The sequence below is a fragment of the Lynx rufus genome, unplaced genomic scaffold (genome assembly GCF_022079265.1).
Source record: "Lynx rufus isolate CCGP_SWC_20201006 ecotype Redwood Valley unplaced genomic scaffold, mLynRuf1.p SCAF_13, whole genome shotgun sequence".
In the NCBI taxonomy this organism is placed as follows: Eukaryota; Metazoa; Chordata; class Mammalia; order Carnivora; family Felidae; genus Lynx; species Lynx rufus.
In genome coordinates this window covers 52130339-52146147 of record NW_025814827.1, presented here as the reverse complement: position 1 = coordinate 52146147, position 15809 = coordinate 52130339, and the positions used below count along the sequence as shown (strand labels likewise).

The following is a 15809-nucleotide window of genomic DNA, read 5'->3' as shown; positions in this document are numbered from 1 at the left end:
TAGTTTGCCCAGCACCATTTAATGAAGAGACTGTCCTTTCCCCATTGTATATTCTTGACATCTTTAAGTTAATGAACCATATACCGCATGGGTTTATTTCTGGTCTGTCAATTCTCTTCCACTGTTTTAATTACCGTAGCTTTGTACTATAGTTTGAAATTAGGCAGTGTAATTCCTCCAGCTTTGTTCTTTCTCAAGATTGTTTTGGCTATTAAGGGTCTTTTGTGGCTCTATACAAGTTCAAGATTGTTTGTTCTATTTCTGTGAAAATGCCCTTGGAATTTTGACAGGGATTGTAATGAACCTGTAGATTGCTATGAGGAATATGGGTATTTCAACAATATTGACTCTTTCAATCCACGAAACACAGAATACCTATTTGTGTCTTCAATTTCTTTCACCAATGGCTTGTAGTTTTCACTACACAGGTCTTTCAGCTTCTTCATTAAACTTACTCCCAAGTATTTTATTTTTTTAATGTGATTGTAAATGATTTTTTTTTTTTTTTTTTACTTCTCAGTTTATTAGTGTATAGAAATGCAACAGATTTTTGGGTATTATTTTTGTATCCTGAAACTTGACTGAATTTATTAGTTCTGACAGTTTTTGATAATCTTTAGAGTTTTCTCTATAGGTCATCTGCAAATAGTTTTCTAATTTGGATGCCTTTTCTTATTCTTGCCTAATTGTTATGGCTAGAACTTCTAATACTATTTTGAATAAAACTGGCATGATCAGGCATCCTCATTAATATTACTGAGTGTCTTAAAATTAATTTTATCAAATACATCACTGTTATACCAAATAGCAGTTACATTATGAGCTAGATTAACATCATTGCTAACTTGATCAGTTTGAATTACTGTAGTATTTTCTTTGCCTTCCCAACAAAACTGGCCCAATGTGAACCGGTATGACTCAAAGGCCAAGTCAGATAATTCTCCACTCTTGTAGCCATAGCCATAAGTTTTGTTTCATACTACATAGTTGTACTGATAGGGGTTTCTAATGTCAAAGACCTAGCCCAGTTCTTCCTGAATTCACAACAAAGGAAACATTAACACTAAATAAGATTAAAAAAAAAAGAACTTTGAGAATAATTACACTGGGTGGCTTAGTAGCTACTAAAATGTAATGGCTTTAAAGGGAAGCTATGAAAAACTCATAGTTAACATTATCCTTAATGGTGAAAGACTAGATGCTTTGACCCTAAGATCAGGAAGAAGATAAGGAGGTCTGCTACTTATCTATTCAATTCAACACTGTATTGGAGATTCTAGACAGAGTGGTTAGGCAAGAAAAAGGAAAAACCATTCCAGATAGGCTAAGGAAGAAGTTCAACTAATTCTATTCACAGATAACATGATCTCCTACACAGAAAGTTCTAAAAATACTAAAAAAACCCCCCCTAACAGTTAAGAAATGAGTTTACCGGGGTTGTAGGACACAAGATCAATTCACAAAAACTCATTTTTATTGGATTGCAATGAGCAATCCAAAAATGAAATTAAGAAAAAAACTTCAGGAGCGCCTGGATGGCTCAGTTGATTAAGCATCTGACTCTTGATTTAGGCGCAGGTCATGATCTCAAGGTTCATTGGGTTTGGGGCCCATGTTGGGCTCTGTGCTGACAGTAAGAAGCCTGCTTGGGATTCTCTCTCTCCCCATCCCCTACTCATGCGTGTGCTCACTCGCTCGCTCCCAAAATAAATAAACTTAAAAAAAAAATTCTATTCATAATAGCATAAAAATACATAGAAATAAATTTAATGAAAACTGCAAAGCTTATGTTCTGAAACCAATAAAAACAAACAAAAAATCATAAAAATAAAGAAGATCCACACAAAGAGAACAAAATCCCATGTCATGGATCAGAAGACTTAATTAACACTGTTAAGATGAAAAGACTTTGCAAACTGATGTACAGATTCAATGCAATTCCTGTCAGAATCCTGACTAACACTGACAAGTTGATTCTCAAATTCCTACAAAGTGTAAGGCATCCAGGAAATCAAAAACAATCTTGAAAAAGAAGGATAAAGTAGAAAGACTCACATGTCTGGAGTATGAAACTTACTACAGTGCAATGGTAATCTACAGAGCATAGTACCGGCTCAAGGATAGATCTATGGATCAATGAAACAGAACTGAAAGTCCAGAAATAAACCCATACATGTATGATCAGCTTATTTTCAACAAGGCTGCCAAGTCTATTCAATAGGGAAAAACAAAAAAGTCTTTTCACTAAATGGTGCTGGGACAACCTGGACTGCCACATACAAAAGAAGAAAGCTGGGCCTTACTTCATAATACATGCAAAATTAACTCAGAATTGATCACAGACCATTATATAAAGTACTCTTAACACTCAGTAATAAGGGGCACTGGGGTGGCTCAGATGGTTAAGTGTCTGACTCTTGATTTCAGCTCAGGTCATGATCCCAGGGTCATGGGATCAAGCCCCATTTAGGGCTCCGTAATGAGCATGAAGCCTGCCTGAGATTCTCTTCCATCTCTCTCCCTCTTCACTGCTTGTACTCTCTCTCTCTCCCTAAAAAGAAAAACAAAACCCAAACCCCTCAATAATACAAAGGCAAAATAAATTTTAAAAATGAGAGCAAAGGATTTGAATGTATCTTTCTCCAAAGATACACCAATGAGCACATGAAAATAAACTTGATGTTTATTTGATGTCTTAAGTCATCAGAGAAATGCAAATCAAAACCACAATGAGTTACTATCCCACTCCACTAGCATAGTCAGAATCAAAAAGTCAGATAACAAGTGCTGGTGATAATGTGGAGATATCAGAACCCTCATATATCAATGGTGTGAATGTAGAATGGTCCAATCAGTTTGGTAAACAGTCTAGCAATTCCTTAAATAGTTAATCATTAAAGTTATGATGACCCATGATATTCCACTCCTAGGTATATACCTAAGATATGAAATGAAAACATACTATTTACACAGAATAACACTGGACTATGACCTATGGTTCCAGGTGGACAGTAGCAGGTTTCATCCAGAATAGACACTGATTTTGGATCTATACATCTGGTTAGTGAAGCAAACACCTTTAACACTCTATTAGAGTCCTCAGCAGAAACTGTTTCAATTTAGAGTCCCTTTTTATGTATCATTTGATAAAGAAACCCATGTTGCTGCAGGTGCAGTTCAACAAGTGTGCTAAGAAGCCTCATATACAATAGACTGACTTATGTACTTTACCAAACACAAAGTAGATGGACTGAAAATTGGAACATTTGGAAAACCTTATTTTCTAAATTGGGCACATCTCTTTCTGTGGCTTGTATGATGGAATGTGTGTTAAAATATGACAGGCATGTAATTAAAGGGGGAAATCAACAGTGGATAGATTGTTGAGATACTGCAGGGGAAATAAGGGAGAGATGAAGAGAGGTAATAACACAGGAACTGACAAAAATTTATTCTGCATTTCTAAAAAATTTTTTTCTCTACCTGATCCTGTAGTTCAGGGACATGGATCAATTGCAAACATGACACCAAAACAATACCTCTAATTTGAGGAGTGATGGAAAGGGCTGTTTCTATTTCCACCTGTCTAAACTGGGATTAATGGGAGGACCAGAGAGTCCTGTAAGCGTGCACTTATCCACCTCTACTTCACTGGGAATGGACATCACTGGGAATGGACAAAGGGGAGAGCACTGGCCAGTCTCATACTGCTGCCAGCTCTAGTGATCAGTCATCTTTGCTGAATCTGACAGTCTTCTAAATCAGGGGCCAAATTCTGGGTAAAAATGACTCTGAAAAAGGAGCCAATAAATGAATAATACAAAAGAAGAAAGCTAACATTATCTCTGTACCTTGTAAGAGGCCAAGAGCAAGAGAATAACACTCTGAGCTATATTTACACATGCCCACAAGGCCTGCAGAAATTGCCTCCTTCATTTGAAGCTGAAGGTCCAAGATGGTTTCCAGGAGTTTAAAGAATGATTTAATCTGCAGGTACTCATGCCGTGATGATGCCAATAACATCTAGGGGATAAATCCTCTGAATAATTCTAATCCTCCTTTTTCTTTTACAGGTTCTGTATATTCTAGAAGATCCCTCTGGGGAGGCAAAAGTAGGATACTATTTCCACTAAAATGCATACAAAATAATTCATTCAACAGCAGAGCTAAAGACCAGTGTGTAACTATTAACCTAAGTGATGATCTGTGAAGAAAAGTGCTTGGATACAGGAACTTAAAATGTCTTCTGCATGCCTGACTAGTCATAGTAGCCTGTGTCCTACTGCCTCCACACCATGTTTTTGTGGGTGCAGAATAATAATCAAGGAAAAATACTTAGGAAACTGAGACCAAGTAAAAGATAAAGGGCTTACATACCTATCACTGACAGTCTGATGTTCTTCTGATGAAAGGAACTGATCAAAAAACTACACTTAGTTGATAACTGTTACACAGCATCAACTTATTAATACATTTCACAAAATTAAAATTTCTATAGTAGAAAGAGGTAAGTTGTGAAGCTTATACATGAATAAAAACAAGTCTGCAGTATTTGGCAGACTGTAATGTTTCTTTAAAGTTATACCTGCATTTCTGCCACTCTACTCCACTAATGATTAATATTTTGATGTTTATCCTTCTTGTTTTTCTGTTCTATAAATGTTAAAAAAAAGATGCAGAAAGAAGAATGCTGACAAGTCTAATTAAGAAAGCTTAACCAGGACTGGGGTGTGTGGAATGTATAAGTACGGATTAATTTCAGCTGGTCTGTTGCAGCCCTTTGTTTATCCCTGGGAACACCTGGAACACTCATATAGCTAACCCTTTGCCAAACCTAAATGAAATAGATCAACTAGTGATTAATATAGTCCCCTGCAAGGGTCACAGATAGATTAGGGGACAACTTGAACTAGCTTGTCAGCACTGTTTATAGAAATAGTACAGATTAATGGTTTGCACCTGGTTCCTGTTATGTTTCCTTGGTTTACTGCTTTTGAGCCTGCTCATGCAGCCTGGTTTTGACTATATGACCAGAGGAGGGTATCAAAGACCTCTCCTTGTACAAGATGGATGTTCCCCTGAGACCACAGCATCTTACATAGATCTTGGTGGTTCACACTCTGAAGTATGTACTCTGCAACTGAAATAGGATCCCAGGAATTGTGCCTGATAGTTTTAAAGATCTGTGACTTTTTTTTCCTCTTGTACCAAAATCTCCACCTTTTTAAAGTCTTACATAACATAGAACATAAGGAATGATCATTACTTAATGTTAAGCAAATAAATGAAGATTACAAAATGTCATTCCAACAACTGATAATTCTATTGCCCCTACATTTTATTTATTTTATTTTATTTATTTTTTTAACGTTTATTTATTTTTGAGACAGAGAGAGACAGAGCATGAACGGGGAAGGGGCAGAGAGAGAGGGAGACACAGAATCGGAAGCAGGCTCCAGGCTCTGAGCCATCAGCCCAGAGCCCGACGCGGGGCTCGAACTCACGGACTGCAAGATCGTGACCTGAGCTGAAGTCGGACGCTTAACCGACTGAGCCACCCAGGCGCCCCTGCCCCTACATTTTAAATGGCATTTTTGCTCTTCATATCCTTTTGCTTAGTTGTCTGTTAGTCCCTGCTGCTCCTGTCGGCTTTGACTAGCACTCTACTGCTAATTTGCTATCTCCTGTTTGCTGAAAAAGCAGACATTCCAAGTGTGTTGCTGATTTAAGTCAACAGGATGGGGGCAAAGTACTTCGGGGAAGTGGGTTTGCTAACTCATTTCACTAAGGTAGACTTTTTGGAAGAGGAGCTTACTTAAAGTCTCTAAACATGTAAAGTCAAATTAGGATAGAGAGCTGCCAAGTACATCAGTAAGATACATTATTTTCCAGATCAAGTACAATTTTAGGCCAGAAACAGGATAGGAATAGGAAAACAATGAGCATATGGGCATTTTTCCATATATATAAGGACTTTTAAACTACCTCTAGAAAAAGGGTTGAGAATCAAAAGAGCCACCAGACAATGCTAGTATTTTAAAGACACGGAACTGTGAAATACCAAATGCTTAAGGAATTAAAAGGCCAACACGTACCTTTATATAGTCAACGAGATTCTGATATTCAATGTAGTTGCCTCCTCCCACCACAAAAACAATTGCCTAAAATGCAAACAGAAAAAAGAAACAGGTAAGTTGAAAAAATCAGTATTTTAACTTTCAAGCAACATGGCTTTTAGTTTGGAGCATATTCCACAACTTAGGTAAAAAAATACAAGCTAGCAAAAGGTCACATCCTAAGTACCTGATGCTACTTCAATTAAAAAAAAAATGTGTTTCCAAAAAGTATAGAAAAAAAACTGACCTCATTCTTCATACAATTAAGTAATAGCAAATAAATCTAAAGGGCTTTCTCTAGAAGGCTTTTTAGAATTTGAGGTTATTTACTGTAGGTAGGAAAAACAAAATTAGCATTTACATAATCTCCAATATATGTTCTTCACTGTATTTTTATTGAGAAGCTTATTGTATTTCAAATGAAATCACAGTCACAGTATCTTCACAAATTTGGAATCCAATTTTAGAAGGAAGTTCTATGCATATAAAACTTTTACCACAGTCTTAGACTCCTTTTTCTGTGAATTGTTAATTTTGTATCAGCTTTTTTACTTTTTATTTAAATTCCAGTTAACATACAGTGCAATATTAAGTTCAGGTGTACAATACAGAGATTCAACACTTCCAACCATCACCCAGTGGTCATCACAGCAAGTGCTCTCCTTAATCCCCATCACCTATTTCACTGATCCCCCCACCTTCCTCCCCTCTGGTAATCATCTGTTTGTTCTTTATAGTTAGAGTCTGTTGCTTGGTTTGCCTCTCTCTACCTCTTTTCCCTGTGTTCATCTGTTTTGTTTGTTAAATTCCACATGAGTGAAATCAGATCATATTTGTCTTTTTCAGACTGACTTATTTCACCTCGCATAATAATCTCTAGCTCCATCCATGTCATTGCAAATGGCAAGATCTCATTCTTTTTAATGGCTAATATTTCAGTGTGTGTGTGTGTGTGTGTGTGTGTGTACACATGTATCTTTATCTCATCTTTTTTATCCATTCATCAATCAATGGACACTTACATGAAAGATGTTCCACATCACTCATCATCAGGGAAATACAAATCAAAACTACAATGAGCTATCACTTTACACCTGTCAGAGTGGCTAAAATCAACGACACAAACAACAAGTATTGGTGAGGATGTGGAGAAAAGGGAACCCTCATACATGGTGGGAATGCAAACTGGTACAGCCAGTCTGGAAAAGGTTCTTCAAAAAGTTAAAAAAAGAACTACCTTATGATCCCTGAGCAATTACACCACTAAGAGTTTACCCACAGAATACAAAAACACTAATTCAGAGGGATACATGAACCCCAATGTTTACAGCAGCATTATCTACAATAGCCAAACTATGGGAAACAGCCCAAGTGTCCACTGACTGTGTCAGTTATTAGTAAGCTTAAACTCTTTTAAGTAGTTTTATGCATCAGAAAAATATAGTTACTAATAATTTTTTAAAAAGAATCTTGGGTACACAGAATTGGATGTATCAAGATTACCGGAAAGTAACTGTAATAAAGCCATGTTTAAGATGAAGATAATTGTTCAAACTGGTCATCTTCCTTCCTTTTTAGAGGCAGAGAATTTTTATATAGAACTTACCTCTTGGAATGGATTTTTGTTCCTTGGAACTGAGCTGTAACAAAGAAAAATGATACTGAAAATTTCACCTGAGGCTTTCATTACAGATGAAAGACATAGGGAAATACATGCATGTACACACACACTAATTATAAAAATGTATTTACAATCCTTCCTCCTTCACTTTCTTTGAGGCTTGTCCTTAGTTTTGTGTATCCAAATAGTGAATGAGGAAGAATATGCTGGAAGTCTATGTGTCAGTATCTAAAAGGGAGTAGGGCAATCTGTTAACTTTAAAATGAATGCAGAAGAATATGCTAGAAGAAGTGTATGTGTCAGTATCTAAAAGGGAGTAGGGCAATCTGTTAGCTTTAAAATAAAATTCTAGGGGCACCTGGGAGCCTCAGTCGGTAAAGTGACCGACTCTTGGTTTTGGTTCAGGTCATGATCTCATGGTTCGTCAGTTTGAGCCTCACATCGGGATTCCCACTGTCAGTGCACAGCCCACTTGGGATTCTCTCTGTCCATCTCAAAATAAATAAACTTTAAAAAAAAAATTCTAGGAGAAAACTGAGAGGGAGAAGGCAACACTGAGCAGCAGCTCTCATAAGGAATAAAATCTGGGTATAAGGTAAGTTGATAAAGTACCTATTTTAGTGGTAAATTACATAAAATTTTACCATACTCAACATAATTTCATAATTTGTCAGTAGCTACATTTGTGAAAAAACTATGTCAACACATGTGGGGGAAGGATAACAATTTAGAGGGGAGATGGAAGGAGGTATTTCCATTTTGCTGTAGCTCATTTCTTTGTATTTATGTATACTACTATATATCATTATATATATTAACCACCATTTCTGTATTTATGTTTTAAAAAAACTTATTTGGTGCCAAGATATCTTACAATAAAAGTATTTTTCAAAGCTTTTGTGAGTCAGATATATATTTGTTTTCAGTGCTAAAACAGGCTATACAAAGAGAGCTTAGATTTTTGAAAATGTCAACCAAGAGGAGAGAGGTATTATCCCTTCCTTAATTATTTAAAGGCTGATTCCACAGCTCTATCATCTTTTCCTCATTTCTATGGCCTGTCTGAATATTCCATGAAAAGGGCCAGAAGTCCACCTGATTGAAACACCTCATCAGTGTTTAACTTCCTTCTGGAGTGTTTTAAGTTCCTCTGAGAGTAGACATGGATGGAATAAGGAGGTGAGACCTAAATAGCACAGTATTACTAGTTATTAATAACCAAGATTAATTGTGACAGAATAGCTCAGAAGGCTGAATCTATTAAAAATGAAACTGAATTCCTCTGTCTTATCAATGCTAATACTCATTATTATGCATAAACTACAGGGAGAATTAAGGTATTTCTCAGTAATTTTTTAAGAAGCAAAACAAATCTACCTGTTAGCCATATGCAAATACAAGGAAGACTAAAATGTAAGCTGTGAACTGGGGAGTATCAAGATAGGAAAAGAGTTGTAAATCTACTGTTTCAAAGTGTACAAATCAGTGGTTTTTAGTCTATTTACAGAATTGTACAATCTTCGCCATTGTCTAATTTCAGAACATTTTTATCACCTCCAAAAGAAGCCCCATACCTATTAGCTGTCACTTCTCATTCTCTCTCTCTCTGATAATTTATTTTGTTAAATTCTTTTGCCAGTGTTATTAGCTGCTGCTTTTGCAACTCTGGTAATATCTCTGGAAAGAACCTTTTAAGTTACCAAAACAATCTAATCATCATCGATCTAGTGATTAGATTATCAATTCTATCTTACAAAGATGCAAAAGCTTGGGATAAAGCAGAAACATAGTTCTAAAGATCCCAAACATAAGATGTAAGCAAGAAACCAGTTGCACCCAAATTTTGGTGCTAAAGATCATTCTAAGAAGGTTTTTCCTTCTCCTAATTCTATTCTTTCTCTATGTCTTGTAGGCTGTTTTTCAAACTACCATGAATTAAACCTTGAAACATAATATCCATAATGAAGTAAACAAGTACTTTCCATACCATGTTTGTTACAAAATAAGAGAAATTACTTGTGGAGTATTTCATTGCCATAAAATATTTATAACAATCCATAGGGCCTGGATTTTATGGACCATATAAAAAACAAAACAAAAAAATCCAACAACTGGGTAGTCAACATAAAGTTCCCACCTTTGCTTCGGTTCAGTAAGAATATTCATTTAAAAACATATTCACATTCCCCTTCCCACACACTTTGTAATACTGCCATCTCGTCATTAAGAAAAACCAAAACAACTAAAATATAATGTATTTTTTTGGTGTGTGAGTGTATATACTTGAAAGGAAAAGAACCAAAATGTTAAGTACAATTAGCAATGATTATCTCTAGGTAATGAGATTATACATACTGTTCACTTACCAGTTTTCTATATAGTTTGAATATTTAATAAGCAATTATTGATTTGTAACAAAAAATCAATTTTTCCATTCTCGGTGGGGTGGGGAAACCTATAAACAAATTACACAAGTCAAGAGCTGCTTACCTGTCATTGCCCCGTAGCATTTTGGGATCAAAATATCTATAGTCATCAGTTTCCTATTAAAAAAAGCAAACAGAACTTGATTTCTCTTTAGAGTTACGGTTTGGCTTTGAGTATTTTATTAAAAGCTTTAATAAATACTTTAATAAAAGTATTTTATTAAAAGCTTAAAGTATTAAGCTTTTAATATGGTAGATTAATTAAATGTGTGTCACCACCACCAACTGAACACTTACTACATGTTAAACATTATCCTAAATGCTTTATTATTTTTTTAAATGTTTATTTTTATTTTTGAGGGGGGTTGGAGGGGCAGAGAGAGAGAGAGGGAGACACAGAATCCAAAGTAGGCTCCAGGCACCAAGCTGTCAGCACAAAGCCCAATGTGAGGCCCGAATCTGTGAGCCATGAGATCATGACCTGAGCCAAAGTCAGACGGACGCTTAACCAACTGAGCCACCCAGGTGCCCCAACATTATTCTAAGTGCTTTAGATGAAATTACTCACTTAAACCCCACAACATCTGTGAGGTAGTTACTCTTATCTCTTTTTTTTCAGATGGGCAACATGGGGTACAAAGAAATTATAGAACTTTCCTAAGATCATACGACTAGTAAGTAAGGGAACTCCAGACTCTGAACCCAGGAAGTCTAGCTTCAATTCCCAAGCTTCTAACTACTATACTATACTACTATACTATTTCTTGAAAATTTACCATTTTATAAACCAAGTAATTATTTTGTCTTGTTTTCTATTTTAGAGTTTTATTATTTAGCCCTGATTTTACTGAATATACAGACGAGCCAAAACAGGTTCATAATCTTATTTGAAACATTTAAAGTTAGATGTATTCTGAAATTTTGAATTTAAAAAGTTTTAGATAGCTAATATAATGCATAAACTGTGTATGTAACATTCCCGGCAGGTACCACCCCATCATCTACCACATTAATATTCTATAGCTAAGTATATGAATATTAACATAAAGTAGGATAAATTCAAGCCTCAACTTGAATTAAAATTAGGTTTTGCCACCAAGTGAGTTATACAACATCTTTCCAATTTTCAGAACTTTGTAGATTTCAGAAGTTGTGGATAAAGGACTGTGGAGAAACTATCTTCTTGATATTAAAGGAGCTGAGAAGTATTGTTTTACTGCTTGTAACACAATCATTTCCTTTTTTCAAATTTTATTTTAGAGACAGAGTGAGAGAGCCTGGGAAAGGAGCAGAGGGAGGGAGGGAGGGGGGAGAGGGGGGGCGGAGGGAGAGAGAGAGAGAGAGAGAGAGAGAGAAGAAAATCGTAAGAAAGCTGCATACTCAGTGCTGAGCCCAGTGTGGTGCTTGATCCCACGACCCCAGGATGATGATCTGAGCTGAAAGCAGGAGTGGAATGCTCAAATGACTGAGCTACCCAGGTGCCACTGTAATCACTTCCTAATCTCTGCCTCTCTCTCCTTCCATAGCACAGTCAGCCAGAGGAATTTGTTCTTTTCTGGAGTGTGGATGGCCCTACCCCAACCTGATCAGTGATAAGCTCTGCATGTATTGCCACCACCTATTCCTGTACTCAGTGGTGGACAGGGTTTAACCAATTACAGAACTTCCAGTGAACTCAAAAGTTGCATCAGAATTCTTTAACACTTAGCTCCAGAAAGCCACTGCCAGCCAGATTTACAAGATGAAAACTATGTGATACTGTCTTAATCCCTTCTTTCAATTTATCCAGTCAAAACAATCAAAGGAGAACACTTAGTAAGTGATTAGAATGCATCTACTATATGACTCTACTTATATGTGGAATGTAAGAAACAAAACAGATGAACACAGGGGAAGGGAAGGAAAAATTAAATAATATAAAACCAGAGAGGGAGGCAAACCATAAGAGACTCTTAACTATGGAGAACAAACTGAGGGTTGATGGTGGGGGGGGGGGGAGGTGGGCGGGGGATAGGCTGAATGGGTGATGGGCATTAAGAAGGGCACTTGTGGGGGTTCCTGAGTGGCTCAGGTAAGTGTCTGACTTTGGCTCAGGTCATGATCTCATGGTTCGAGAGTTCAGGCCCTGCCTCAGGCTCTGTGCTAACAGCTCAGAGCCTGGAGCCTGCTTCAGATTCTGTGCCTCCCTCTCTCTGCCCCTCCCCTGCTCACATTGTCTCTGTCTCTCAAAAAGAAATAAACATTAAAAAAAAAATTTTTTTTTAAGTAAAAAAAAAGAAGGGCACTTGTGATGAGCACTGGATGTTATATGTAAGTGATGAATCACTAAATTCTACTCCTGAAACCAATACTACACTGTATTAACTAACTTGAATTTAAATAAAAACTTGAAGAAAAAAAAAAGAATTCATCTAGAATTAGGTTATAGCATTTTCAAGCCTTTGAGATAAGATACATTCAAGATTACTACTAGCTAAGTCTAACACAGTACACTTTGCTAATCTCTTTGGTATTTTGCTAAACTATCTTCAATGCTCCAAATCAAGTTGTCTATCTGGGAACAGGAAAAGGAGAAGAGAAAGTACAGGCAGCTGTCTCATCTAGCAGATGGATGAACAAATGTGTTCAAAGCAGGAAAAAATCTACTTTTTCTAATTAAAAAATGTGTCTGTAGTAATGTGCCTTCAGTTATTCAGTGAAAGTCAAAAGAACTAATAAAGGAACTTACACAACCTAGAGGAACATTAGAATAAGACCCCAAATTTAGCCATCCATGTATCTATGACAGAATATTGTGGAAAGCATGTGTATATGAGAATGAGTAGCAGGTAGAAATACAGGAATAGTGGGCTTTTGGTTCCAATTCTGCTATTAAAAATGGTGTGACTTGGGATAAGTCACTTAACATCTCTAAAGGTTTCCTCTCCTTTAATTGTTCAAATTACTAATCACTTCTAATTGTTCAAATTACTTCTAATGTTTCCTTAAACTCTAAAGCTCTGTGATTCCATAAAAGGCATGTTTCTTTGCCCTAATCAATATATCATAGTGGTGAAAAATGTGGCCTGCTTAGCTCTGCCATTTATTAACTTTGTGTCCTTAATTAATTTTATTGTGCCAGTTTCATCTATAAAATGAAAATAATAGTATTTTCTTAGAAGGTTCTATTAAGAATTCAATGAAATGTGAAAAATGTTTTGAATGGTTCCTGGCACATAAAAAGGGTGCAATATTAGCTATTATCTTTATTATCATCATTATCATCTCAACTTCAAGATTAGGGTCATGCAACAAAGTATCTTAAACTTAACTTCCTTAACCCCTTATAGATTTGGCATTTGCCTAAAATTCTGCATTTATTCGTATTTTTAATCTTTAGTGTTTGGGATAATATCTCTCACATATTTATAGCTTATTATGAATTACTGTTCTCTAAGATAACTAGTTTTAAGTATATACTTCTTTCAGGCTTTCAGGCTTTTCAAGAATTGCTATTTCTTCATATATTCTAGGATGTTTTAACAAAGTCTATTGTTACTACATTGTATACCATTTTCTCTGTATCAACTCCTAGATGGAAGAATCCAATCCCTTATATCTTAACATTATAGACGATTATTCTCTCATTACTTTCATAATTGTAGTTACCCCTTTTGGGGATGTTTTTATTACACTCTTTGTTTCCACATGGGCAGATTTTTAAATAAGTTTTTGTTAATTCCCTTTGATATTATAACCATGTTTTAACAATTACAAAAAGTGACACATTGATCTGAAGACTGCTCATTCTTAGCACAGGATCCTAAGCCTTGCTGCCAAGTCTATACAGAGATCCAGATCAATCCAAACTAGGGTTTTGATGCTGCCTTTCTTGATTCTAGACTCTTGTGACAACCGCATTCTAGCTGCCATAGAAACAGGATGGGCTGTTTTATGAAACAGATTGTGATGATTTTCACATTCTTTTAGCTTGGAAACCCAGTAAATGCTAAGAATATTTATCGGTTTATCTATCCAACAATTTATCTCTCTCAATTTACTTTTCAGCCCAAAAGAATTTAGTGCTATCTGAACACATGCACTTAAAAATTTCACTTCTCTCCTAATTTAATTTTATAAAGTTAAATTGCTCGGGTACTCTTTATACTACATCAATTGATGCTCACTAGTTGTCATTTACAGAAACTTGCTCCTTAGGATATATTTTATCTACATTTAATTATACATGAAGAATATAATCTACATTTAATTTGGATGAGAGCTGGCCAGAATAGTTACAGCAGCTGAGAAAACCAATTCTCATTACCTGTGATAATGACTAAAAACAGGCTCTTGGAGAACATGGACTCTTTCTTTCCCTCATGTAGTCTGCTGTGATTAAGTGCACAATGAACTCAGATTTTATTATCTTTCATAAACTGAGTTTGATACATTCACGAATTTACAAGTACAATATTATACGCTACTCACAGGATTTGACTTCATCTCCATGAGATTGTCTAAAATACGAGTAACAGGTAGATTCTGTAGAAAACATAAATATTTTGTTACATATTAGAAAAATAATCAAAATTGTTCTCTATTAACAAAACAACCAAACCATTTCACATTTAACTATGCTCACTTTTTGATTAAACACATTCTAAAATTAAGAATTCAGTGAATGGTGTCATAGATGTAAATATCCTTGGCACTACTGAAGTTTCCAGAAAAAAAAAATATATAATTCTAAATCAAAAGGTCCTTTTAATGTGAAAGTGTAACCAGGTTTCAGTACAAACACGTTTGGGCTTTTCACTTTGTTGGATGTTTGTTTTTTAATACTAGTAATTGCAATCTTCTGATAAAATAAGAATCCCATTTTCCCCCCATTTCTTTTCTGCAGATAGTAAGAGTTTCTTTCAACAGAGTAACTTAGGAGCATCTGGGTGGCTCAACTGGTTGAGCGGTTTACTTTGGCTCAGGTCATGATCTCATGGTACATGAGTCTGAGCCCCACATCTAGCTCTCTGTTGTCAGCACAGAGCCCACTTTGGATCCTCTGTCTCCCTCTCTCTCTGCCCCTTCCCCCACTTACACTCTCTTTTTCTCAAAATAAACATTAAAAAAAAAAAAAGAATAAGAAGAGTAACTTAAAGTTTGAAGAAACTCAGAGTCTCTCATTTCTAATGTATATTCTTTTAAGCCAGTGGGGCGCCTGGGTGGCCCAGTTGGATGAGCATCCAACTTCGGCTCAGGTCATGATCTTGTGGTTCACGAGTTCGAGCCCCACGTCAGACTCTGTGCTGACAGCTCAGAGCCTGGAGCCTGCTTCCGATTCTGTGTCTCCCTCTCTCTGCCCCTCCCTGATTCATACTCACTCTCTCTCAAAAATAAACATTAGAAAAAAATTTATATTCTTCTAAGCCAAAAAAATACTTGTGCTCTTCCAAAAATGGGGAAATGGATACACACAAATTTTATTGACCATTTTTGTTTTGCCTGGGATAAACTCCAAATTTCCAATGACATACTTCATTGTCTTCTTACAGAGTAAATTTCACGTTGAACATGAATGTTTAATACTGACATTGGCAGAAGATTGCCTCTTGACATGCTTACATGCCTTGGGATAAGAAATAGTACTGTTCCATTTCAATCTGATGA

At 36.0% G+C, this 15809-nt stretch overlaps 1 protein-coding gene across 2 annotated transcripts in view; it reads right to left on the bottom strand.

The window, feature by feature from the left end:
• Positions 1-15809, bottom strand: part of SCFD1 (sec1 family domain containing 1) — a 118216-nt gene that overhangs the window by 7805 nt on the left and 94602 nt on the right. For both annotated transcript variants that reach the window (XM_047075563.1, XM_047075564.1), the window contains exons 20-23: positions 14634-14687; positions 10228-10280; positions 7723-7756; positions 6096-6161 (exon numbers count right to left, since the gene is read on the bottom strand). In XM_047075563.1, the coding sequence (XP_046931519.1) occupies positions 6096-6161; positions 7723-7756; positions 10228-10280; positions 14634-14687 (207 nt within the window). The remainder of the gene's footprint in view (positions 1-6095; positions 6162-7722; positions 7757-10227; positions 10281-14633; positions 14688-15809) is intronic.